Source organism: Aotus nancymaae, unplaced genomic scaffold, assembly GCF_030222135.1.
Source record: "Aotus nancymaae isolate 86718 unplaced genomic scaffold, 86718_ANA_hifiasm-v0.15.2.pri h1tg000021l, whole genome shotgun sequence".
NCBI classification, from domain to species: Eukaryota; Metazoa; Chordata; class Mammalia; order Primates; family Aotidae; genus Aotus; species Aotus nancymaae.
In genome coordinates, this window is record NW_026988433.1 from 425,554 (window position 1) to 451,612 (window position 26,059).

General features: G+C 55.7%; 1 protein-coding gene across 2 annotated transcripts in view; it reads left to right on the forward strand.

Moving 5' to 3' along the window:
• GOLGA3 (golgin A3) overlaps positions 1-22,826 on the forward strand; it is a 72,163-nt gene extending 49,337 nt beyond the window's left edge. For both annotated transcript variants that reach the window (XM_064379519.1, XM_064379520.1), the window contains exons 15-25: positions 4,476-4,692; positions 8,293-8,436; positions 10,104-10,301; positions 11,169-11,285; positions 14,069-14,208; positions 14,788-14,920; positions 15,090-15,212; positions 16,235-16,399; positions 17,653-17,816; positions 18,443-19,800; positions 20,018-22,826. In XM_064379519.1, coding sequence (XP_064235589.1) covers positions 4,476-4,692; positions 8,293-8,436; positions 10,104-10,301; positions 11,169-11,285; positions 14,069-14,208; positions 14,788-14,920; positions 15,090-15,212; positions 16,235-16,399; positions 17,653-17,816; positions 18,443-18,647 — 1,606 coding nt within the window. In that variant the 3' untranslated portion in view covers positions 18,648-19,800; positions 20,018-22,826. The remainder of the gene's footprint in view (positions 1-4,475; positions 4,693-8,292; positions 8,437-10,103; positions 10,302-11,168; positions 11,286-14,068; positions 14,209-14,787; positions 14,921-15,089; positions 15,213-16,234; positions 16,400-17,652; positions 17,817-18,442; positions 19,801-20,017) is intronic.
• Positions 22,827-26,059: the final 3,233 nt, after the last annotated feature.

Here is a 26,059-nt window from a genome sequence, read left to right on the forward strand (position 1 = left end):
GTGTGCTTCATCCTCACACCTCCTCATGCTCACATAAACGTGGACACACAGGCCTCATCCGCACACGCCTGTGGTACTTGGGGGCTTCATCCTCACACCTCCTCACGCTCACATAAACGTGGACACACAGGCCTTGTCCACACACGCCTGTAGTACTTGTGTGCAGACGCTGTAGGAGCCTTTTGCCCGCACACGGCTGTGGTAATTGTGTGCAGACGCCGTAGGAGCCTTTTGCCAGCACGCGCCCGTGGTACTTGTGTGCAGACGCCGTAGGAGTCTTTTGCCCGCACACGCCCGTGGTAATTGTGTGCAGACGCCGTAGGAGCCTTTTGCCAGCACGCGCCCGTGGTACTTGTGTGCAGACGCCGTAGGAGTCTTTTGCCCGCACACGCCCGTGGTAATTGTGTGCAGACGCCGTAGGAGCCTTTTGCCAGCACACGCCCGTGGTACTTGTGTGCAGACGCCGTAGGAGCCTTTTGCCAGCACGCGCCCGTGGTACTTGTGTGCAGACGCCGTAGGAGTCTTTTGCCCGCACACGCCCGTGGTAATTGTGTGCAGACGCCGTAGGAGCCTTTTGCCAGCACGCGCCCGTGGTACTTGTGTGCAGACGCCGTAGGAGTCTTTTGCCCGCACACGCCCGTGGTACTTGTGTGCAGACGCCGTAGGAGTCTTTTGCCCGCACACGGCTGTGGTAATTGTGTGCAGACGCCGTAGGAGCCTTTTGCCAGCACACGCCCGTGGTACTTGTGTGGAGACGCCGTAGGAGCCTTTTGCCAGCACGCGCCCGTGGTACTTGTGTGCAGACGCCGTAGGAGCCTTTTGCCAGCACACGCCCGTGGTACTTGTGTGCAGACGCCGTAGGAGCCTTTTGCCAGCACGCGCCCGTGGTACTTGTGTGCAGACGCCGTAGGAGTCTTTTGCCCGCACACGGCTGTGGTAATTGTGTGCAGACGCCGTAGGAGCCTTTTGCCCGCACACGGCCGTGGTACTTGTGTGGAGACGCCGTAGGAGCCTTTTGCCCGCACACGCCCGTGGTACTTGTGTGCAGACGCCGTAGGAGCCTTTTGCCCGCACACGCCCGTGGTACTTGTGTGGAGACGCCGTAGGAGCCTTTTGCCCGCACACGCCCGTGGTACTTGTGTGCGGACGCCGTAGGAGCCTTTTGCCCGCACACGGCCGTGGTACTTGTGTGGAGACGCCGTAGGAGCCTTTTGCCAGCACGCGCCCGTGGTACTTGTGTGCAGACGCCGTAGGAGCCTTTTGCCCGCACACGCCCGTGGTACTTGTGTGGAGACGCCGTAGGAGCCTTTTGCCCGCACACGCCCGTGGTACTTGTGTGCGGACGCCGTAGGAGCCTTTTGCCCGCACACGCCCGTGGTACTTGTGTGGAGACGCCGTAGGAGCCTTTTGCCCGCACGCGCCCGTGGTACTTGTGTGCAGACGCCGTAGGAGCCTTTTGCCCGCACACGCCCGTGGTACTTGTGTGCAGACGCCGTAGGAGCCTTTTGCCCGCACACGCCCGTGGTACTTGTGTGGAGACGCCGTAGGAGCCTTTTGCCCACACACGCCCGTGGTACTTGTGTGGAGACGCCGTAGGAGCCTTTTGCCCGCACACGCCCGTGGTACTTGTGTGCAGACGCCGTAGGAGCCTTTTGCCAGCACACGCCCGTGGTACTTGTGTGCAGACGCCGTAGGAGCCTTTTGCCCGCACACGGCCGTGGTACTTGTGTGCAGACGCCGTAGGAGTCTTTTGCCCGCACACGCCCGTGGTACTTGTGTGGAGACGCCGTAGGAGCCTCTTGCCAGCACACGCCCGTGGTACTTGTGTGCAGACGCCGTAGGAGCCTTTTGCCCGCACACGCCCGTGGTAATTGTGTGCAGACGCCTAGGAGTCTTTTGCCCGCACACGGCCGTGGTACTTGTGTGCAGACGCCGTAGGAGCCTTTTGCCCGCACACGCCCGTGGTACTTGTGTGCAGACGCCGTAGGAGCCTTTTGCCCGCACACGCCCGTGGTAATTGTGTGCAGACGCCTAGGAGTCTTTTGCCCGCACACGGCCGTGGTACTTGTGTGCAGACGCCGTAGGAGCCTTTTGCCCGCACACGCCCGTGGTACTTGTGTGCAGACGCCGTAGGAGCCTTTTGCCCGCACACGCCTGTGGTACTTGTGTGCAGACGCCGTAGGAGCCTGTTGCCCGCACACGCCCGTGGTACTTGTGTGCAGACGCCGTAGGAGCCTTTTGCCCGCACACGCCCGTGGTACTTGTGTGCAGACGCCGTAGGAGCCTTTTGCCCGCACACGGCCGTGGTACTTGTGTGCAGACGCCGTAGGAGCCTTTTGCCCGCACACGGCCGTGGTACTTGTGTGCAGACGCCGTAGGAGCCTTTTGCCCGCACACGCCCGTGGTACTTGTGTGCAGACGCCGTAGGAGCCTTTTGCCCGCACACGCCCGTGGTACTTGTGTGCAGACGCCGTAGGAGTCTTTTGCCCGCACACGGCCGTGGTACTTGTGTGCAGACGCCGTAGGAGCCTTTTGCCAGCACGCGCCCGTGGTACTTGTGTGCAGACGCCGTAGGAGCCTTTTGCCAGCACGCGCCCGTGGTACTTGTGTGCAGACGCCGTAGGAGCCTTTTGCCAGCACGCGCCCGTGGTACTTGTGTGCAGACGCCGTAGGAGCCTTTTGCCAGCACGCGCCCGTGGTACTTGTGTGCAGACGCCGTAGGAGTCTTTTGCCCGCACACGGCCGTGGTACTTGTGTGCAGACGCCGTAGGAGCCTTTTGCCCGCACACGCCCGTGGTACTTGTGTGCAGACGCCGTAGGAGCCTTTTGCCCGCACACGCCCGTGGTACTTGTGTGCAGACGCCGTAGGAGCCTTTTGCCCGCACACGCCCGTGGTACTTGTGTGCAGACGCCGTAGGAGCCTTTTGCCCGCACACGCCCGTGGTACTTGTGTGCAGACGCCGTAGGAGCCTGTTGCCCGCACACGCCCGTGGTACTTGTGTGCAGACGCCGTAGGAGCCTTTTGCCAGCACACGCCCGTGGTACTTGTGTGCAGACGCCGTAGGAGCCTTTTGCCCGCACACGCCCGTGGTACTTGTGTGCAGACGCCGTAGGAGCCTTTTGCCCGCACACGCCCGTGGTACTTGTGTGCAGACGCCGTAGGAGCCTTTTGCCCGCACACGCCCGTGGTACTTGTGTGCAGACGCCGTAGGAGCCTTTTGCCCGCACGTGCCCGTGGTACTTGTGTGGAGACGCCGTAGGAGCCTTTTGCCCGCACACGCCCGTGGTACTTGTGTGCAGACGCCGTAGGAGCCTTTTGCCCGCACACGGCCGTGGTACTTGTGTGCAGACGCCGTAGGAGCCTTTTGCCCGCACACGCCCGTGGTACTTGTGTGCAGACGCCGTAGGAGCCTTTTGCCCGCACACGCCCGTGGTACTTGTGTGCAGACGCCGTAGGAGCCTTTTGCCCGCACACGCCCGTGGTACTTGTGTGCAGACGCCGTAGGAGCCTTTTGCCCGCACACGCCCGTGGTACTTGTGTGCAGACGCCATAGGAGTCTTCTTCCTTCTCCAGTGCTATGCCCTTTGCTGCTTTGTTATTTTTGTAGAGAGAGGGAGTCACCATGTTGCCCAGGCTGGTCTTGAACTCCTGGACCCAAGCAGTCCTCCTGTCTCAGCCTCTCAACATGCTGGGATGATAGATGTGAGCCACCATGCCTGCCTAAATGCAGAGTTTTGGGGGTTTTTGTTTTGTTTTTGAAATGGTCTCATTCCATCGCCCAGGCTGGAGTGAGTGCAGTCGTGCCATCATAGCTCACTGCAGCCTCAATCTCCTGGGCTGAAGTGATCCTCCCAGCTCAGCCTCTGGAGTAACTGGGACCACAGGTCTGCACCACCATGCCTGGTTAATTTTTTTTATTTTTTGTCAAGATGGGGTCTCAGTATGTTGCCCAGGCTGGTTGCGTGCTCTGGGGCTCAAGTAGTGCTCCTGCCTCGGCCTCCCAGAGTGCTGGGATTCCAGGCGTGAGTGCTTGTACTGCCTTGCTCTGATCAGCTGGTGATTTACTCAGAATCTGATGGTTGAAATTCTTACTGATAGTCAAGAACGTTTCTGGTAGGAGCAGACTGTTTCTCTGCATTCACAGGGTCGGTTATAAGCTGCTCCGAGAGGAGGGCAGGTCTGATGCTGGTGGTGGAAATGGATAAATTCACTGAGTGCTTCCACTGGCCTGGCGCAGCCTGACCCGTTGCTGCATGAGCCCCTGCAGGACAGGCCCACGCTCACCTGGCTTTCCTAGGGGCGGCTGGGTTCTGGGGAAACTGAGGGTGGGGCTTCAGTGGAGGCAGCCTCCAGGAGCCCAGGGTCTCAGCCACCAAAACGCACTTCCCGTTGCCCGATGTTACAAACCGGAATGCCGGAGGGTAGCGTAAGAGGGTGATTCAGCTTCTCCCGTGTCTCCCTTGTGACACCCCAGGGCCATCACGGAACAGAAGCAGAAGATGAGGCGGCTGGGCTCAGACCTGAGCAGCGCCCAGAAGGAGATGAGGACCAAGCACAAGGCCTACGAGAGCGCCGTGGGCATCCTCAGCCGCCGCCTGCAGGACGCGCTTGCGGCCAAGGAGGCTGCCGATGCAGAGCTGCTCCAGCTCCGAGCCCAGGGCGGCGGCACCGACGGCAGCCCGGCTCTACATGTAGGTAACGCCGTGCCCTCCCTTATCAGCGTCAGCCCCTCAGTGCGGGGAGGGCTCTCTGTCAGCGATTGTCCCCTAAAGGCTAGCGGGGCCGAGCTCACGTGGGAGGTGGCATCTCTCTCAACTCCCACTTGGCGTCGAGGTTGCTGGGAACCCGCAGTGAGTGAGCGTCGCCTTGAGAACCCCACACAGTCCGGGGTCTGTGGCGCTCACCCCATATTCCTCAAGAAACCTTCTTGGCTCAGAGAAGTTCAGCTGCTCCCAAGGGTCAGAGGCAGGGCCTGCCCTGGTCCACCGTGTTCCGGCTTCCTCTGCACCTCCTCGAGTCTCGGGAGGAAAAGCAGCCTCCAGGTTCACTGAGAAGCTGGAGTGAGGGTGTGGGGTCCGCGTTTGGCAGGGTTCAGGGAGCGTTTGAAGGGAGCGGCGCTGCGGTGGCCTCGCTGGAGGGCTCTCTGAGCAGGGCCTTCTGTGGAGGCCGCAGCCTGCCATGCTCTCTCAGTTTCCCTGGTAGGCATAAAATTCTGTCTGAGTTCATCCGTGTGTTGTTATCCTCCAATCCGTGTCCTCGCACTGACGACTTAGCATTTCTCACGTGTAGCTTGTTTCTGTCTCTTGTCCATTTAAGAATTTATGGGGAGGAAGAGAATGTATCATAACATGGGGTTTTCTTGTCACATTAAACCACCTAGGCCAGGCATGGTGGCTCACACCTGTAATCCCAGCACTTTGGGAGGCTGAGGCGGGAGGATCAGTTGAGCCCAGGAGTTTGAGAGCAGCCTGAGCAACATAACGAGACCCCATGTCTACGAGGAATACAAAGAAAGTTACCTGGGCATGGTGGCATGTGCCTGTGGTCCCAGCTACTTGAGAGGCTGAGGTGGGAGGATGGCCTCAGCCATTCTCAGCCCAGGATGGGAGGCAGACACTGCAGTGAGCCGTGATTTTGCCACTGCACTCCAGCCTGGGCGGCAGAGTGAGACTCTGTGTCTAAAATGAAATAAGTAAGTGCTCCCTCGCACCTGGTTGCTCTGTAAAATGTTGCGGAGTTTGATTTAGATGCCGTTTTCCTTGGGCTCACGAACGGCTGGGGTGGGGAGGCTGCAAAGGCAGCAGAGCCGGCCCCTCACTGCGCTGTTGCGGGTGAGGAGTAGTGCGGCCGCCGGCCGATGTCTGCGTTGTCTGGGCCTCAGAACTCGCAAGTGGTGGCTTTTGGCAAATTGCTCACCTTTTTGATCCTCAGCGAAATGAAGCCAAAATGAGGTGAATGAGAACCCCCTCGTGTGAGGGTTAAGTGGCACTGGAAAGTGCTTGGGAAGGGCTGGGACCATCGGCAGCACGTGGTGGGGTCTGAGAGCACGCCTGTGCCTGTGTGTATCCCTGCACTTGTGGGGGTAAGCACGTGTGTGCGGTGTGTGGTGTGTGTGTGGGGTGTGAGTGCGTGTGTGCACGGTGTGTGGGGTGTGAGCACGTGTGTGCAGTGTGTGCTGTGGTGTGTGGGCTGAGTGCATGTGTGCACTGTGCTGTGTGCACGGTGTGGGCTGAGTGCGTGTGTGCATGGTGTGTGGGGTGTGAGCACGTGTGTGCAATGTGTGCTGTGTGTGATGTGTGGGCTGAGTGCGTGTGCTGTGTGTGTGCATGGTGTGGGCTGAGTGCGTGTGTGCACGGTGTGGGGTGTGAGCACGTGTGTGCAGTGTGCTGTGTGTGGTGTGTGGGCTGAGCACGTGTGTGCACGGTGTGTGGGGTGTGAGCACGTGTGTGCAGTGTGGTGTGTGGGGTGTGTGCACGGTGCCTGTGTGTGCACGGTGTGGGGTGTGAGTACGTGTGTGCAGTGTGTGCTGTGTGTGCACGGTGTGGGCTGTGCGTGTGTGCATGGTGTGTGGGGTGTGAGCACGTGTGTGCAGTGTGTGCTGTGTGTGGTGTGGGCTGAGTGCGTGTGCACGGTGTGGGCTGAGTGCATGTGTGCATGGTGTGTGGGGTGTGAGCACGTGTGTGCAGTGTGGTGTGTGTGAGTGCATGTGTTCAGTGTGTGGTGTGGGGTGTGAGTGCATGTGTGCACAGTGTGGGGTGTGAGCATGTGTGTACAGTGTGTGCTTGTGTGCACGGTGTGGGGTGTGAGCACGTGTGTGCTGTGTGTGTGGTGTGTGGGCTGAGCACGTGTGTGCACGGTGTGTGGGGTGTGAGCACGTGTGTGCAGTGTGGTGTGGGGTGTGTGCACGGTGGCTGTGTGCACGGTGTGGGCTGTGTGTGCACGGTGTGGGGTGTGAGTGCGTGTGTGCAGTGTGTGCTGTGTGTGCATGGTGTGGGCTGTGCGTGTGTGCATGGTGTGGGGTATGAGCACGTGTATGCAGTGTGTGCTGTGTGGTGTGGGCTGAGTGCGTGTGCATGGTGTGGGCTGAGTGAGTGTGTGCACGGTGTGTGGGGTGTGAGCACGTGTGTGCAGTGTGGTGTGGTGTGTGAGTGCCTGTTCAGTGTGTGGTGTGTGGGGTGTGAGTGCATGTGTGCACAGTGTGGGGTGTGAGCATGTGTGTACAGTGTGTGCTTGTGTGCACAGTGTGGGGTGTGAGCACGTGTGCAGTGTGTGGTGTGGGGTGTGAGCGCATGTGTGCACGGTGTGTGGGGTGTGAGCATGTGTGTGCAGTGTGCTGTGTGTGCACGGTGTGTGGGGTGTGAGCATGTGTGTGCAGTGTGCTGTGTGCACGGTGTGGGGTGTGAGCATGTGTGTGCTGTGTGTGCACGGTGTGGGCTGAGTGCGTGTGCACGGTGTGGGCTGAGTACGTGTGTGCACGGTGTGGGGTGTGAGCATGTGTGTGCTGTGTGTGCACGGTGTGGAGCGTGTGTGTGCACGGTGTGGGCTGACTGCGTGTGCACGGTGTGGGCTGAGTGCGTGTGTTCACGGTGTGGAACGTATGTGCATGGTATGTGGGGTGTGAGCACGTGTGTGCGTGGTGTGTGGGGTGTGTGTGTGCGGCGTGGAGTGCATAGGTGCACTTTGTGGAGCATGTGTGTGTGGTGTGTGAGAACCTGTGTGCGCGGTGTGAGGTGTGAGTGTGTGCCTTGTGTGCCATGTGAGGGGTGTGAGCACATGTGCATGTGTGTGGGAGTGCCTGTGTGCATGGTGTGTAGCGTGCATGTGCACACCGTGTGGGACGTATGTGTGGAGTGTGAGGACGTGTGTCATGTGTGGCGTGTTACCTAAGCATGTGTGCGGCATGTGAGCATGCATGGTATGTGTATGCTGTGTGATACGTGTGTGTGCGTGATGTGTGGTGCGTGAACACACGTGTAGTGTTTATTATGCCTGGTGCTGTGTGCTTGCCACAGATGGTTTATAGCCATTGTCTGCAGGTAAGATTTTCTTCTGTGTTTTTGAAGCATTGAGCTGAAGAGATGATTTTGTTTGTCCCGATTGTACCGGTGTGTCAGGTGCATGCTGTGGTTGGTTAATTTAACTTCTTTAACAGAAGGGAAGTATCGTGAGACTGCATCCGACGGCTGCCGTCTGGTTTGTGCAGCCGCACGGCTTCACACCTGCAGGCGCCACGGGAAGTGGGGGTCAGGGCCTGTCCCCTGACCAAGCACCTGCTCCGTCTTGGCCCTTAGGAGAGGATCCAGGCCCTAGAGGCAGAGCTGCAGACTGTCGGCCATAGCAAGACGCTGCTGGAGAAGGAGCTGCAGGAGGTCATCGCGCTGACCAGCCAGGAGCTGGAGGAGTCCCGGGAGAAGGTGCTGGAGCTGGAGGACGAGGTGAGGTCTGGGCATCTGCGGTCACAGCAGCATGGGGCAGGTCACTTGAGCCCTGGCCACACTGTCAAAACTTCACATGAGCCCAGCGATGCTGCTTGCTGTTGCCACCTTCTGACCACGGGCCTCTGGCTGTGGCGGTGGGGGTGGAGGCAGGGGGCGGGGGCAGGGGGCGGCAGCAGCGGCTCTGATTCCAGCCCTCGGGGAGGACCATTGTGTTTGGTGGGGCAGGCTCTGATTCCAGCCCTTGGGGAGGACCGTTGTGTTTACAGCCTCTGTGGCGGAATGATTATGGAATTCATAGTGGAACGCTTCTCAGTTCAAATGCTTTGGTTGCAAACAAGAAACAACTCGGCCAGGCACCTCACGCCTGTAATCCCAGCACTTTGGGAGGCCAAGGTGGGCGAGTAACCTGAGGTCAAGAGTTTGAGACCAGCCTGGCCAACATGGTGAAACCCCGTCTCTACTAAAAATACAAAAATTAGCCGGGTGTGGTGGCGAATCCTAGCTACTCAGGAGGCTGAGGCAGGAGAATTGCTTGAACCCGGTAGACGGAGGTTGGAGTGAGTGGAGATTGTACCAGTGCATTCCAGCCTGGGTGACAGAACGAGACTCTGTCTCAAAAACAAAACATAAAAACCCAACTTAAGCCTTTAAAAGAACTCAGAACTCCCCAGGTTCAGTGAGAGTTTTCTTGCTTCAGTGGTGCTGGTAGCGCTCATGTCCTGGCCCACCTCTGCCTCCCCAGCCCGGCCCTGGGGAGCTCTGTCACACGGGGGCTGCCTGTTCTACTCACCGTCTTCCTTCTGTCCTGAGATGGTTTTGCTCGTGCCCACCTTGCTGAGTGGCTTGGCCAGGGCTCAGTCCCTGGACAGATTTCTCTAGAGGCCCATGGCCCAGGAGAAGGCCGGGCTCTTGGCTACGAGGAGGAAGGAGAGGGGCCTGGGGAAGCAACTGACCATGACCACAACTACCTTCAGATTGTGAAGCAAGCATGGTTGTGTGGTGTTCATTGCTGTGTTGTGTTTGGTTTTTGGGGACAGAGTCTCACTCTGTCACCCAGGCTGGAGTGCAGTGGCATGATCTCATCTCACTGCAGCCTCCACTTCCCAGGTTCAAGTGATTCTCCCACCTCAATTTCTCAAGTAGCTGGAACTACAGGTGCCCACCACCACACCTGGATAATTTTTGTATTTTTGGTAGAGATGGAGTTTCATCATGTTGGCCAGGCTGGTCTCGAACTCCTGACCTAAAGTGATCCGCCCACCTCAGCCTCCCAGAGTGTTGGGATTACAGGCATGAGTTGCCGCACCCAGCCCATTCATTGGTGTGTTATAGTTTTCACTGTTTTTTTTTTTTTTCTGTGAGACAGAGTCCCGCTCTGTTGTCCAGGCTGGAGTGCAGTGGCTATAGGCATGTGCCACGATGCTAGCTAATTTTTGTATTTTTAGTAGAGACGGGGTTTTATCGTGTTGGTCGGGCTGGTCTCGAACTCCTGACCTCAAGTGATCCACTTGTCTTGGCCTCCCGAAGTGCTGGGATTACAGGCTTGAGCCATTGCGCCCGGCCTGAGTTTTTGCTGTTTCTTGTTGAAAACTCACCCGTTTCTGGGGTGTGTGAACTCCACTCACCAGTGTGTGTAATTTCACAGCGACATTGGTATGTTTCAGCTTCAAGAATCCAGAGGCTTTAGGAAGAAGATAAAACGCCTTGAAGAGTCAAACAAGAAGTTGGCTCTCGAATTAGAGCATGAGAAAGGGAAGCTTACGGGCCTCGGACAGTCCAACGCAGCTCTGCGGGAACACAACAGTGTCTTAGAAACAGCTTTGGCCAAGAGGGAGGCAGACCTAGTCCAGCTGAACCTTCAGGTATTCAAACTCGTCTGCCCGCAGCAGCGTGAGAGTTGCTGCGGTTGCGTGCGCTCTAAGAATCTCACCCAGATTCAGTCACCTGTGCTGACTCCTAGCCCCGCTGGCCTGCAGCAGAGAACAGGCTCAGGGGACAGGGTGACCCACAAGCCTCGGTCCCCAGCTGTGGGTGCAGGGCTGGGCTCTCTGAGGTGAGGCCGGAGCACCTGCATTTGCTCAGTTCACCTGCTTACTTCCACGCAGCTGTGCTGACTTCAGTCCCAGGCAGTGACACTGTATGTGGGGCACTTAACAGGAGGCTCATGCAGTGCAGAACTGGGACTCGAACCCTGGCCTGGGTCTGGCTCAGCCGCTCAGGCCACAGCCTCTGTGGACTGAGGACCAGGCTGGGCATTTCGGGGAAACTTTTAAGGTGGCAGCCGGGAGCCAAATCGAGCTGCCGGTGTTGACGCTCCCGTCCTAGGGAGTTCCATATTTTGTTCTGGTTCCCACCACTTCCGTTCTTCTTGTACCTGGCTGTGACCCCTGATTTATTCCCAGCCACATTATTACTATCGTTTTCTGAGACAGAGTCAGGCTCTGTTGTCCGTAGTGGAGCGGAGTGCAGTGGCAGTGTCACAGCTGACTGCCGCCTAGGCCTCCGGAGCAGTGGGGCCACAGGTGCGGCGCGGTCCTGAGTGCGGCCTGTCATGGTGCCTCGCCGCCTCAGATGCTGTTTTTATCACAGATCCTTCAGAAGCGGAGTTTCCTCTGCCTCCTGTGTGTGCCCTTGTCTGTGGTTTGCTGTGTCGTCTTGCTGGCTGTAGCAGCCTTGTGTGTCTGGAATTTGACGTCCTTCCTTACCTGTCCTCCTACAATGCCACCTAGGTGCAGGCAGTTTTGCAGCGCAAAGAAGAGGAGGATCGCCAGATGAAGCAGCTTGTCCAGGCCCTGCAGGCCTCGCTAGAGAAAGAGAAGGAGAAGGTGAACAGCCTCAAGGAGCAGGTGCGTGCCACCCTCTGGCTCACAGAGCCCTCCAGAGCGCGCTCCAGTGCCTAGAAATCGCCTTCCAGCAGTTACAGAGAGTCGAGCTGCTTTGCAGTTGTTGGTGACCGAGGCTGCAGAGCACATTGTCTGGTCCTTAGAAGGCGGCGTTAGATTAAGTGGTGACGCAGCCATGGGGGCCTGGGGCTGATGAGCTCTGTGTGCACGTGTGTTCACACTGTGCTAGGCACAGTTTCCTGTATGTCGTGTTGCATTGTGAAAACAAACTTTACAATAGCATATGATCCCCTTTGTGTTTGGCAGACAGGAGGGCTGGTTATGTGGGAGAGCTGTGTAGAGACCTGTCTTTCCGTGGCTAGCTCCTTCCCTGCCTCAGGTGTTCACTGACACACTGGTCAGGTTGTCAGCAGAGGCCCATCCTGACCTTCCCATGCCCTGTCCGGGCCTGCTCCTCCGTTAGAACACTGCTTGCTGGCCACCTCCCCAGGCCGGGCACAGAGCATGCTTGCCGTGTGTGTGCACGTGGAGGGGTGTGCGTACATAGTCTCTGGTATGAATGCGTGCACACGTGTGCCTGGGGTGTGGTGTGTGTGCACATGGGGTGTGCGTACATAGGCTCTGGTATGAATGTGTGCACATGTGTGCCTGGGGTGTGGTGTGTGTGCACATGGGGTGTGTGTACATAGTCTCTGGTATGAATGCGTGCACACGTGTGCCTGGGGTGTGGTGTGTGTGCACATGGGGTGTGCGTACATAGGCTCTGGTATGAATGCGTGCACACGTGTGCCTGGGGTGTGGTGTGTGTGCACATAGTCTCTGGTATGAATGTACACACACGTGTGCCTGGGGTCTGTGTGTGCATGTGGGGGGTGTGCATGCATAGGCTGTGGTATGTGCACACACTTGAGTGTCTGGGGGTGTGATGTGTGTGTATAGGCTGTGGTATGTGTGCAACATGTGTGCCCGGGGTGTGTACACGTGGGAGGGTGTGTATGTATAGGCTGTGGTCTGTGCGTGCACATGTGTGCCTGGGTTATACGCACATGGGGTGTGTGTGCATAGGCTGTGGTCTGTGTGCATGCACACATGTGCCGGGGTGTGGTGTGTGTGCACATGGGGCTGTGCATGCAGGGGTCATGATGTTTGCACACATGTGTGCCTGGGGTGTGATGTGTGTGTGCACGGGAGGTGTGCATGCAAGGGCTGTGGTATGTGCACAGGTGTGTGCATGGGGATGTGTGTGCAAGGGCTGTGGTGTGTGCACACAGGTGTGTGCCTGGGGTGTGGTGTGTGTGTGCATGGGGGATGTGCATTGCAAGGGTTGTGTGTGTGCACAACATGGATGTGTGTACAATAGTCGTGATGTCTGCACACGTGTGTGCCTGGGGTGTGATGTGCCTTTGTGTGCAGGCGGATGTGCGTGCAAGGGCTGTGGTGTGTGCATGCATGCGTGTGCCTGGAGTGTGATGTGTGTGCCTGGAGTGTGATGTGTGTGCGTGCATTTGATGCTTATGTATATGTGGAACATTTCTGCTGAGCACGGTGGCTCACGGCTATAATCCCAGCGCTTTGGGAGGCCGAGGTCTTGATGGAGGCTGAGACCTCGATCATGAGGTCAGGAGTTGGAGACCAGCCTGATGAAACCCCATCTCTACTAAAATACAAAACATTAGCCACGCATGGTGTTGGGTGCGTGTAGTCGCAGCTACTTGGGAGGCTGAGGCAGGAGAATTGCTTGAACCCAGGAGACGGAGGTTGCAGTGAGCCAAGATCACACCACTGCACTCCATCCTGGCGACAAAGGAAGATTCTGTTTCAAAAAAAAAAAAAAAATTTCTGTGAGGAACACAAGAAATAACTGTGGTTGTCTCTGGAGAAAGGTAAGAAAGAACACATCACTTTTCCTTTAAATCTCATTTGAATTGAACTTGTAAAAACAGGTTATAATTGCTTCACAATTCAAACCTTTTAGCCTAACAGCAAAGCTCCTTTAGTTCCTATGACCTGGCTTTGCCACATCCTTTAAGAACTTCTCTATGATAATGTAATTGAGATGGAAAGAAAAAGGTTCTTGATTTTTTGGGGGGGTGAAACAATAAAGCTTCTTTATAAACAGAATTAACGTTAAGATGCGGCAGGAGCGCTGTAATCTGAGCAGCTGACAGCTTGCCCTTGGCCCTACAGGCCTCAGCTGCCCAGCAACCCTTGCCTGGGGCCTGCTGCTGGGCCGTGGTTCTGGGCCCGTGCTTCAGGCTCGGCTCACACAGTCCCCCAGCTCTCTAGCTTTCACCGTGTGCTTAGGTTTACTTTTGAGACCAGGTCTCACTGTGTCACCCAGGCTGGAGTGCAGTGGCGTGATCACAGCTCCCTGCAGCCTGGAACTCCTGAGCAAAAGCGACCCTCCCGCCTCAGCCTCCTGAGTAGCTGGGACCACCGTGCCCTGCTAATTTATTTATTTTTGTGGAGACAGGTTCTTGCTGTGTTGTCCAGGCTGTGGATACACTGGAAGAAAACTATAAAAACTATTTAGGCCAAGAAATCCCAAATAAGCGTGTTCATTCAGCAGATGGCAGCAGCCATATCACATGCGTGTGTGCTGAGCTCCGAGTCACGTGCTTTGATCTTTACAAGGAATGTGCCAGGCCTGTGCAGAAGCACACACCAGCAGCCAGGACGAGCGTGGGGCCGGGAGTGGCTTTGCCCTCTGTGCCCGGCATGTCGTAAAGCTCCAGGTGTCATGCAGGACACTCTGGGCACGGACAACGTGGCTTCCTTCCTCCTAGGTGGCCGCCGCCAAGGTGGAAGCCGGGCACAACCGCCGCCACTTCAAGGCGGCCTCCTTGGAGCTGAGTGAGGTGAAGAAGGAGCTGCAGGCCAAGGAACACCTGGTGCAGAAGCTGCAGGCCGAGGCCGACGGCCTTCAGTGAGTCCTGGGCCCTGCACGGCGGGTCCCTGGCCACACAAGGGCTCACACACGGCTGTGCTGGCAGCGGGTGGGGTCTGACTCAGCACCTTCAGCACAGCGAGGGTCCTCTGCATTTTGCAAATTACTGAGTACTTGAGTGCAAATCATAGGGGTAGAAGACACCCAGCTTCTGTCTCCAGAAGCCTGAGGTTCACTCACTGCCCTGTGTCCACTCCCCACCTTGCCTGTCCTTCCTCAAAACAAAAAGCGCCCAGCATGCGTGCTCAGCTTCAGGTAAGATGCAGGTGCGGGGCGGATGTCGTAGCTCTGTGGGGCCCCCATGCGCGGTGGTCTCGGGGCCAGCACCCTCTGGAGTCCGTGAGGGGTGCTGGTGAAATGTGGGCCTCAGAGGCTCTGTGAGGAGCGCCGAAGCGCATGTCAGGGGCAGCAAGCTTGGCCGCAGCCTGGGGCACACAGCAGAGGGTCTGCCAGGACGGACGCCTGCCATGGGTAGCCATGGGTAGCGTTTCCCAGCGGGAGGGCACAGCACGCTGGAGGAGTGCAGCAATTCTGTTCTTCCTTGCTTTTTTACGCTAGGATTCAGGAGGGGAAACATTCCCAGGAGATAGCACAGTTCCAGGCAGAGCTGGCTGAGGCCCGGGAGCAGCTCCAGCTCCTACAGAAGCAGCTGGACGAGCAGCTCAGCAACCAGCCCGTGGGAAACCAAGAGGTGACGGCTCTCGGGGCTGGCCTGTGCGGGGCGGCCTGGGTGACTTCTCTCGGTCGCGATGGTTTTTTACTGTGGTGTTAAAAGATAAGCAGAAACACAGCCAGAGCCATTTCCCAGTGCAGTGAACCCCATTAACGTTCCTTTGGTCATGTGACTTTCCCCTTTTTAGATGGAAGATCTCAAGTGGGAGGTGGATCAGAAAGAAAGAGAAATCCAGTCCTTGAAGCAGCAGCTGGACTTGACGGAGCAGCAGGGCCGAAGGGAACTGGAGGCGCTCCGGCAGCTGCTGCAGGTACCTGCACGCAAGGCTCTGGGCGCGGCGGGAGCAGCACCTCCCCAGGCAGCCCCTGGCTCCTGCGCTGTGCGGCCTGAGGCCGGGGGGTGCTCTCGGGTCGCCGGCACCCTCGCCGAGTTGGGCGCTCGCGGAGTCACCTGGTCCACATCATGCGGCAGGACGGGGGAGGAGCTGGCCCGGCTCCCGTCCCTCGGCTGCGCCGTGTGACGTGGACCAAGAACGTGATTTCGTGGAGTCCAGCGAAAGGGAGGGTGCGTGTGAAAAGGCTGCCAATTTGCCATAAGCTTCTCTACAGAGAGCGCGGGGTTTGGTCTTGACCGCTTGGGAAAGGAGCGTAATTGCTGAGTCCTGCTCGTAAATGAGGGCCTTGAGTCACAGTGAGAACTTATTTAAATGACACAGGCAGGGGAGTGTCCATCATCCAAAACCCGGCTAGGTGCGGTGCCTCATGCCTGTAGTCCCAGCACTGTGGGGGTCGAGGCAGGAGGATCACTGAAGCCCTTCCATGAGCTGTGGTGGCACCACTGTACTCCAGCCTAGGTGAGAGAGACCCTGTCCTAAAAAACAAAACAGAAACAATCCAAAGTCTGAAACTTCCTGAAATCAATATGACAAAGGAAATGCTCTTTGGAACATTTCGGATTTTGGATTAGGGCCACTCAGCTGGTAGGTGTAATGCAAATGCTCAGAAACCCAGCATTTGAGACACTCCTGGCGTTTTGGATCAGGGCCGCTCAGCCTGTATGCCCTACACATAGTGAGGCTTATTCTAGTAGTAAGGCTGGAATTTGAACAGGAGCCTTTGGAGTTTGTGTAGAATGTGGTCATGGGGACACCGCAGGCTCCTAGGCCTGGGCCGTGGACTGTGGGTAAGAACGTGGAGGGTGCGAGCACAGCTGGACTCGGACTCGCACCATCCAGATGGCTGGAGAGGGGTGGCTGCGAGGAGGGCACGTGTGCACTTGACCTGTGAAAATACAAACTCAGATCTTATAAATATCTGACGTCATTTTCCATAGAATGTCAAGTCTGAGCTGGAGCTGGCCCAGGAAGATCTGTCCATGACCCAGAAGGATAAGTTTATGCTGCAGGCAAAAGCGTCGGAGTTGAAGAACAACATGAAGACCCTGCTCCAGCAAAACCAGCAGCTCAAGCTGGATCTGCGCCGCGGCGCAGCAAAGACGGTACTCAGGCCCGCGCCCCTTCCGGGGGGGCTGACGCGTGCGGTAGATTCGTTTGCTCGGCCCGTGCCCCTTCCGGGGTGGCTGACGTGTGCCGTAGATTCGTTTGCTCGGCCCGCGCCCCTTCCGGGGTGGCTGACGCGTGCCGTAGATTCGTTGGGAGGGGAGGCTGGCAGATGTCCTGGTCGTGTGGAACCAACACCGAGCAGCTGCTGTGTGAAGTAAATGGTAATAGAGTCTCCTGCTTGGATGACAGACGAAGTCATTTCACTCTGGTTCCTTTTCCGACAGCGTTTGCCTCATCCCATGAATTCGATGCCACATTGCTGTCACGTGCTCTGTAAAGCAGATGAGAGGCTGCTCTGTGACTTGGCTCTGTGTTAGGCAGTCCCTGCCGTGTGTGAAGGGCTGGGGCCCGGGAGTAGTGCCAGGTGCCTGGCGGCTTCTGTGCTCGGTCCAAATCCGTGCTTTTCAGGAGGGAGGAGGGAGGGCAGCGCTGGGATTCAGAGGCCGCTTAGTGTCACGTGTCTATCTGTGGAAGAAGTTTTGTTTTTGTTATTGGGTTTTTTTTTTTAGATGGAGTCTCGCTCTCGCCAAGCTGATCGTGCAGTAGCTCGATCTTGGCTCACTGCAACCTCCGCCTCCTGGGTTCAAGCGATTCTCCTGCCTCAGCCTCCCGAGTAGCTGGGATTACAGGCACGCGCCACCATGCCCGTCTGATTTTTGTATTTTTAGTAGAGACGGGGTTTCACCATGTTGACCAGGCTGGTCTCGATCTCGTGACCTCGTGATCCGCCTGCCTCAGCCTCCCAAAGTGCTGGGATTATAGGCATGTGAGTCACCGTGCCCAGTGGAAAAAGTTTTAAGTCCTAGAAAAGGGAGCCTAGGCTGAAAATTTATTTAATTTCTGAGGAAAATTTCCAGTCAAGGCCTTGCATCTCTGATGGGAAGCTTCTGTGAGGGTTGTAGTTGACGGCTCGGCTCTGTGCTCCTGCGGACCCAGGACTTAGGTTGTCTCTGCTTTGCTGTGGTTTTGTGCCTTGGGAATAAAGGTGTTTACTCAGCCAGAGCTTCGGGAGCTCCAGGGACTGTCAGGCTGTGCTGCCGCGGCGGCCGGGACTGTCCCCTTCCCAGAGGCCCCGCATCCATCCAGCTAGGGAGGCCTGTCTGCCACATGCTGTGCTGGTGTGACTGACCCAAGGGACGGGACGAGGGAGGGGATGGTGGGAAATCTAACCATGTGCTTTTAAAAACAGAGGAAGGAGCCAAAAGGCGAGGCCAGCTCCTCCAGTCCCGCCACGCCCATCAAGATCCCCGACTGCCCCGTCCCGGCCTCACTGCTGGAAGAGCTGCTGCGGCCACCGCCCGCCGTGAGCAAGGAGCCCCTCAAGAATCTGAACAGCTGCCTCCAGCAGCTCAAGTACGACCGTGTTCCATGCTGTGCTTCAGCTAATCTATAAGATTCATGCCCTGTTCAGCTGGGAGGCCTGTCCTGGTGCCAGCATTGAATGAGTGCCCAGCAGAGTTTGAGCAGGTTTATGTAAAGTGGTGGGTAACTCGCACATGCAGCCTCTGAGCTCAGATGGCGAGGCGGAAACTGCCTGCCGTTAAACCACCCTGACAGGCCCTTGGGAGCTGGAAGGCCACACACTGCACACCTGGCAGCCCGAGGCTGAGGCAGTGTGTGTAGGGCGGGGCCGGGTGGCGTCCCGAGGGCAACAGGGAGTGGAAGTCCGTGTGCCAGGCTGCAGTGACTTCCACTCCGTGGCGGCCTGGTCAGGACTGGTCCTTGAGCCTGTGTCCTCTGCACACACCCAGTGGAAGCAGAAGCCGGAGCCACACCTGTTGTCCTGTGCACAGTGTAGACGACAGTGCCACGGACGCCGAGCTTCTGTGGCCTCGCTTGGTTTGCAGGTCCCTGAAGGCGCCCATGTCCACTCAGGTGCTACCGAGCCAGGGCACGTCGGGGCCGGGCCTGTTGCTGCTGTGTTCTGAGGCCTGGCACTCGTGTGACCTGGGCCTTCCTCTTTGCCTTCTGTCTCCCAGGCAGGAGATGGACAGCCTGCAGCGCCAGATGGAGGAGCACACCCTCACAGTGCACGAGTCCCTGTCCTCGTGGACCCAGGTGGAAGGCCGACCCGCGGAGCCCGCCACTGCCAGCCCTTCACCGCCTGGGGATCGTGCCAACCCCCGGGGTGACACTCAGAGACACAGCCAGAGCAGGGTTTCCAAAGAAGGGCCGGGACAGTGACCGCCACAGGCCTGGCCCCCACGTGTGTACTGCTGCCCGGGAATACTCTTAGCAATGTTATTTATTTGATCGTGTGATCCATGTTTTTCTAAGAGATGGAATTTAACAGGGAGTAAAGTATGTAACAGAACGAGAGCCGAGGATTAGAAATGCAGAGATCACAGTCAGCTGTTCCCGTGGAATGACCAGATCTTCGAAGCCCGGGAGGCTCTCGGTGAGGAGCTTCTGATGTGTCTGAAGGTTGCTTGCCGAAGGACCTGTCTGGTGCTGCTCTCTGCGGGGTGCCGGTCGGTGGCTGGGAGAAGCTCTGCGTGGCGGGTTCTGCAGCACCAGCAGCCACACGCTTCCCTGTCCGTTCAGCAAGGGCTTTGCTTCTCTGCAGATGAAATTTTATTTGCACCTTTGCTTTTTACTTTATTGGTTTTTTTGATCGCCACCCCACCATGGGATGTGTATGTAGACACTGAAGATCGGAACCCAAGCTTTTTTTTTTTTTTTTTTTTGGAGACAGAGTCTTGCTCTGTCGCCACGCTAGAGTGCAGTGGCACAGTCTCAGCTCACTGCAACCTCCGCCTCCCAGGTTCAAATGATTCTCCTGCTTCAGCCTCCCGAGTAGCTGGGATTATGGGCACACACCATCACACCCGGCTAATTTTTGTATTTTTAGTAGAGACGGGGTTTCACCACATTGGCCAGGCTGGTCACAAACTCCTGACCTCAAGTGATCTGCCCGCCTCGGCCTCCAAAGTGCTGGGATTACAGGCGTGAGCCACCGTGCCTGGGCCTGTAACCCAGTCTTCAGGAAGCATATGCTCATATTATTTAAGGTGAACCTACTTGTTTTCTTATTGATTGCCTTTTGAAAATTTGTTGTCGGGAATATGTACCTGTAGGATGTAGGGATATCAGTCAGAAAATTCTAAGAACTATAATTTATTTACCTTCTAAAGCCAAATATTCTTACCCAGAAAGGGTCCTCTGTTATGGGCGTTTTACTTTGTTGCCGAAGGCCTTTCCTTCCTGTCAGTCTCTTCCGCTCAGGTCACCGGCCATTGGGAAGGGGCAGCTCAGACCCTTGGTCAGGCCTGACAACCATCCGGAGACACAAAGACACTGAGGCCCCGTGTCTGACCTGGCATTTGGGGGGCACAGGGTGAGGCCAAAGGGAGAGGAAGGAGAGTGGAGGGGGGGAGAGTGGAGGGAGGGAGAGTGGAGTGGGAGGAGAGTGGAGGGGGAGGAGAGCTGGCGGGGACTCCCTGCAGGGACTGCTGTGGTTTCTACTGGAGCCACGGCCAGGCATAGACCACAGGTGGTAACAAGCCTTTCTGCAGGCCTCGCACTTCTGTGCCTCAAGTGAAAATCTTTACCAGGGTGTGTAGGAACGCCTGTATTGGTGCAGTCATCAAGGGAAGTCCTGGGTCCTTTGTGGCTGTACCAGCATCATCTGCAGAGCAGAGACGCTTTCCGGAAGACACAGGTCAGCACCGTGAGGAAGGTCTTGGCTGTGGCCTCCCGAGGCGTCTCGGAAACAGATGCCTTACTTCAAATCAGCGCTTAGTGTGTGAGATCTTCTGTTTCCCACTCCAAATCCCGAAACACTGCAGACACTGGCTGGCCGGGAGAGCTGAGGTCTGTAGATGTCCCTGTAGATTTTCTAGTTTGCTAAGGAAATCTAAAATAATTTATCGTGTGAGTTAGGAGAGAGAGAATGGGTCCGCACGGCCTCCTTTGCAGATGTACTGGCCTGAGCGAGGGTTGAGTGTCACCGGCAAGTCCAGATGTGCTCATGTCTGTATCTTACTTGTGTCTGTTTTGTGGAGAAAATGGTATGGAGTTTTTAAGCTATTTGTGTTCTGTTGTAATGTACTTTTAGAAGGTTAATTGGTAAGGTTAAGGTAGCATCAACCACAAAGATATGTGGTATTTAAAAAATATTCTCTATCAAGTATTGGAACTTCCAAAATATATGTATCATTTGTACAGGGTTAATTTTGAAATAATACTTGAAAAGTTCATTATAAATATATCCTACTTTGTATCTTAAGTTGAAGATGTTATTTACTAAATTGTTCATGTACTTAGAGAAAAACACGCGGTAATTGACATTCTTATTTATTTTGGCTGTACTGCCCCTTCGTTTTAATTTTAAAATCAAGAAATCGGGTCGGGCGCGGTGGCTCACGCCTGTAATCCCAGCACTTTGGGAGGCCGAGGCAGGCGGATCACCTGAGGTCAGGAGTTCCAGACCAGCCTGGCCAATGTGGCAAAATCCCATCTCTACTAAAAATACAAAAATTAGCCAGGCGTGGTGGCACAGCCTGTCATCCCAGCTGTTTGGGAGGCTGAGGCAGGAGAATCGCTTGAACCCAGGAGGCGGAGGTTGTAGTGAGCTGAGATTGCACCACTGCACTCCAGCCTGGGTGACAGAGCGAGAGTCTGTCTGTAGAGAAAAATAAATCAAGAAATCACACAGACATTTGGTGGGGAGCAACTTCTCCTTGCTTGTGGAAAGTCCTCGAGTGAGCGATGTTCACCGCGTATTTGATTTCTCTTAGGACAAACTCATTCTGAAAATACCCAAGTGAAAGTAGCTCCACGTCTCACGCTGGTCTTCCTGTGCGTGCCCTCGGGCGCGGTGCTTCCCCCGGCGCTCTGTCGCCACCCGTGCCAGGGCCCCCTCCAGTCTGGCGGAGCCTGGCTGCCTTTGCTCCCTGCTGTGAGTCTTCTGTTTTCTCTTGGTGGTTTCATGCACGGCTGGTGGTTCTGGATCAGAGGCCTCTTGTGTTCACGCAGATACTGCCTTGAGGCTTCCTTAAGAAGACACTTCAAAGAGGAAGTTGGATTTTTTTTGAATTTTTTTTATTTTGGAGACGGAGTCTCACTCTCGCTCAGGCTGGAGTGCAGTGGCGCAGTCTCGGCTTACTGCGGCCTCCACCTCCCAGGTTCAAATGATTCTCCTGCGTCCGGCTCCCACGTAGCTGGGATTAGAGGTGCCTGCCACCACGCCCTGCTAATGTTTGCATTTTTAGAGGGGTGGAGTTTCACCGTGTTGGCCAGGCTGGTCTCCAACTCCTGACCTCAGGTGATCCACCCACCCTGGCCTCCCAAAGTGGTGGGATTACACGCGTGAGCTGCCACCCCTGGCCGAAGTTGGGTTTTTAAATTGCCTTCTTTATTGTTGAGGTTTTTTTTTGTTCTTCTCTCCAAGGGACTCTCCTGGCACTTCTACCTCCCAGAGTTAGATTCTTCAGTGAGTAAAGTCTGAACTGTTGTTGTGGGAATGATGAAATATCCTCATGGAGAAAGCAGTCAAGTTGGGCGTGTTGCTTACAGAACAGGGTCCCCATCGAATTATGTGGCGTGTTCGTCCCCACGCCGAGTGTCACAGCCTCGCCGGGAATGTTGGCTTGGGCACTTCATGATGTCATTTCTTGTTTTTCTTATGTTCCCCAAAAAAATGTAACGTGGTTTTCATGTGTTTTTCCACGGTATGTGTGAGACTGATGCCACAGGTGTGTTCCTAGTCTTTGGAATATGGATCAGGCAGTGTTGTTGATAGGATGTGAAACTGACTCTCCTCAGGCCGGGTCCAGCAGGGGCAGTGCCCGCCAGAACACAGCCTGTGGGGCACTGGGCTGCCCTAGTGAGCTTGCCTCAACTCTCTTCCTTGGCACAGGGATACCACCAAAGCCGTGGGCCTGTAGTCACCACAACATGGACTCCCACTTCCACGAGGTTTTTAAAAACAGAATTTTGTGTGTAAAGATTCTAGGAGGGCCTGAGGGAACCAGCAAATCTGAGAGGAACATCCTGGGGCCTCCCTTCGAGGAGCCTCTGACGTGAGGAGCGGCTTGAGTGACGCCGTGGGGTGAGACGTTCTGAGCCTGGTTCCAGCAAGCTCACTGACCAGAGGTCCCGGCAAGGCTCACCCTGTGGTGATCTCAGGCCCTGAGAGGGTCCTGAGGGAGATGCCTTAGCGGGTCTGGAAAACGCAGTGCTTTTGAGTTCCTCATTTGTATTAAAAATTTCCTCACAAAAGAGAGTTCTCAAGTTGTGGCGGTTCTGGAGAAAGGGGTCACCATGTCTGACAAAGTGTAAAAAGCACGTTGATTTTTCACAAATTAAGTGTGCTTGGGAATTCCTTAAATTTTGTGCAATAAACTATTTTTTGGTAAAGATGTTCATATTCATTGGAAACTTCATTTTAATATTTATATTTTGTCCTTTTGGGAGTAACTTTTTAATCTCATGTTATTACACACTCTGTTCAACTCTGCTTTAAAATAGAATTCTCCTCTCCTGCCAGTTTGAGACAGCGAGAGAAGCGAACGCCTGTGGCTTGTGGCCGTGGCCGAAGATGGCCCCGCCTCCTCCCCCTCGGCCCCGCCTCCTCCCCCGGCCCCGCCTCCTCCCCCGGCCCCGCCTCCTCCCCCGGCCCCGCCTCCTCCCCCGGCCCCGCCTCCTCCCCCGGCCCCGCCTCCTCCCCCGGCCCCGCCTCCTCCCCCCGGCCCCGCCTCCTCCCCCTCGGCCCCCACTTCACTTGTAGCCATCAACCAGGAGTAGAAACGGAGGGGAGCGAGCTTCCCGGTGAACCCAGGGATGGAGGGTGGCCACCTTGTGCAGTGCCTCCTGAACTAGGCCTCATCCTCCAGGTGCTAGCCTCTTCCGGCCTCCCTGGTGACAGTGGGTCATGACTCTCAGACCTCAGCGATGTGACTTCCCAGATTCTCTTGTCTTTGTCATCCGTACTTTGATTTTGATCAATAAGAGTTAACCAGGCGTAAGCCAGGCACTGACTCACGCCTGTAACCCCAGCACTTCGGGAGGCTGAGCAGGGTGGGTCACCTGAGGTCAGGAGTTCAAGACCAGCCTGGCCAACATGGTGAAACCCCACCTCTACTAAACAAAAATTAGCCTGGTGTGGTGGCTCATGCCTGTAATCCCCACTACTCGAGAGGCTGAGGCAGGAAAACCACTTGAACTCGGGGGACAGAGGTTGCAGTGAGCTGAGATTATGCCACTGCACTCCAGCCTGGGTGACAGAGTGAGACTACATCAAAAACAAAAAAAGTTAACCAGGCGTAGAGTTTTCAGTTAGACGTTATTAGAGGCCACCATGGGTTAAAAAGGACAGAAAAGGGGCAGGAAGCAGCGGTCGCAGGGTTTTTTTTCTTGTGACTGCGTTGGCAGCTTCTGTACACAGGGAGTTAATACACAGATCAGAATGAAAATTCCCTGACCACTTTCGTTTGTGGCTTTAACTTTCTGAAATATTAAGGATATGATTTTTTGTTGTTGTCTATAGTAACCCTTAAGGGGACATGCTTGTATCTGAACGTGTTCCTCTTCTCCATGGAGTTGCTACGTGTTTGCAGGTGCTGCACTGACTGGCTGACAGGTGGATTTTAAGCTGTGTCTGTCTAAGTAGCTCAATGCTGCACTCTGCATCTTGCTACGGAGCCGAGCAGTGGGTCTAATGAGTGGTTTTGGCAGAGATGGGTGGGTCACTACTTTTGGCTTAGAGGTAGCAGGTACTGTGGGGAATTTGGCTTAAGTGTAGGACCAAGGATGTATGGCTGATGGGAGGCTCAGGATTTAAAAATCACTAGGTCACTCAGAAATCTGAGACCTCACGTAGTATTAGGAAGCAGGCTGGGTGCAGTGGCTCACGCCTGTAAACCCAGCAGTTTGGGAGTCCCTCGAGGTCAGGAGTTTGAAACCAGCCTGGCTGATATGGTGAAACCCAATCTCTACTAAAAATACAAAAATTAGCCGGGCCTGGTGGTGAGCACCTGTAGTCCCAGCTACTTGGGAGGCTGAGGCTTGCGAATTGCTTGAACCTGGGGGGCGGAGGTTGCGGCGAGTAGAGTTTGTACCATTGTACTCCAACCTGGGTGACAGAGGAAGAGACAAAAAAAAAAAAAAAAAAGGAAGCAATTACAGGGGAAACTAAGGTGATTATTTACAGTCCTGTCATCTAGTTTGATGGGTAAACATGATAGTTGCTGGGAGCGTCCCCAAGCCTTTCCTAGATGAGGGGAATTCCAGCCCTCGGGGGCATCCACAGTCAGAAGCGTTAGTTGGAACTCTGCCTCTACACATACTTCGTCTGAGGGTGAATGTTCCAGGTTGCGGTAAAAGGTGTGCTTGGACAAAGGCCTTTCTCCTGGACGTAGGGCGATGTGAAACTGCTGCTGAGCCGCCTCTGCCATTGTCTGGAGCGTCCTCTGTTCACCTGTGTGTGGGGAGCGTCTACAGCCCTCCAGCTGGCTCCACTACTCGCTGGGAGTGACCTCGGCACTGTCCACATCTCTAAGGTCTGACTCCAGCCGAAGTGAGGGCTGAAGGTGGTGGAGCCTCTGGGAGGCGTGAGGGCCGATCGTGGGTGCCTGAGGCAGCTGAGGGCTTGGGGACACCTGAGTTACTGATGAGGTGGGCACCTCCAGCCCCGAAAGCAGAGTGTCCTCCAGAGCGCCTGGGGAGCAGCTCCGGGGCACCACCACGACGCTTGTCTCTGCAGCCCGCGGCTCGGGGGTTTCTGCAGGAGATTTGTGGGCTTTTCTACACATGGTCAGGGTTGGATACCACCTTCACAGTGAAATACACACACATGTATATATGTGCTGTAGCTGGCCTGGAGCCAGAAGCTGAGCAACGCCATTTTATAAGACAGAGCTGTGTCTCCAACAATGAGTGGTAACTGCCCCATTCTCCTTGCAATAACTGCTGACTTTGGCTTCTGTAAATAAAACCGGTAGTTTGCTCTGAAAAATGCCCCCTAGGTGAAGCTGTTTACCTTTTCTCATCAGTAACTGACAGCATTGCTGGCCTTTGCTTAGCAGAATACCCGGCCCAAGCTAATTTCATCTTGGCCCCTGTGAACTGAGATCTGTAATTTCCACCGGTACCCAGACAATGTGTAAACTAACGTTTATCTTGACTTCTGTAAATCACTTAGGTAGCAATCAGAGTGACAATATGCCCCCAGCCCTCGGAATGTCCGGAGGCCCCTACCCTCCCTGCCCAGGAGGTGATTCATGGAATCCCCTGGCCCTCGGAATGTCTGAATCCCTCCAGCCCCACCCCCGCCCCACACCTTCCCCCGGAGATGGTTTGTGGGCATAAAAGTTCCTGTCACCCTCCCTGCAGGGCCCCGGGTTAGAGAGATGTGAGTCCTCCGTGGTCCCCGGCAATAAAGACCCTGCAATTTGGCATACTTTTGTCTTGGTGAATTATTTTAATCTCGTATTCCAGTACAACATCTATATGTATATATAAATTTTTTTTTGAGATGGTTTCATGCTTGTTGCCCAGGCTGGAGTGCAATGGCGTGACCTCAGCTCACTGCAACCTCTGCCTCTCAGGTTCAAGTGATTCTACTACCTCAGCCTCCCAAGCAGCTGGCATTACAG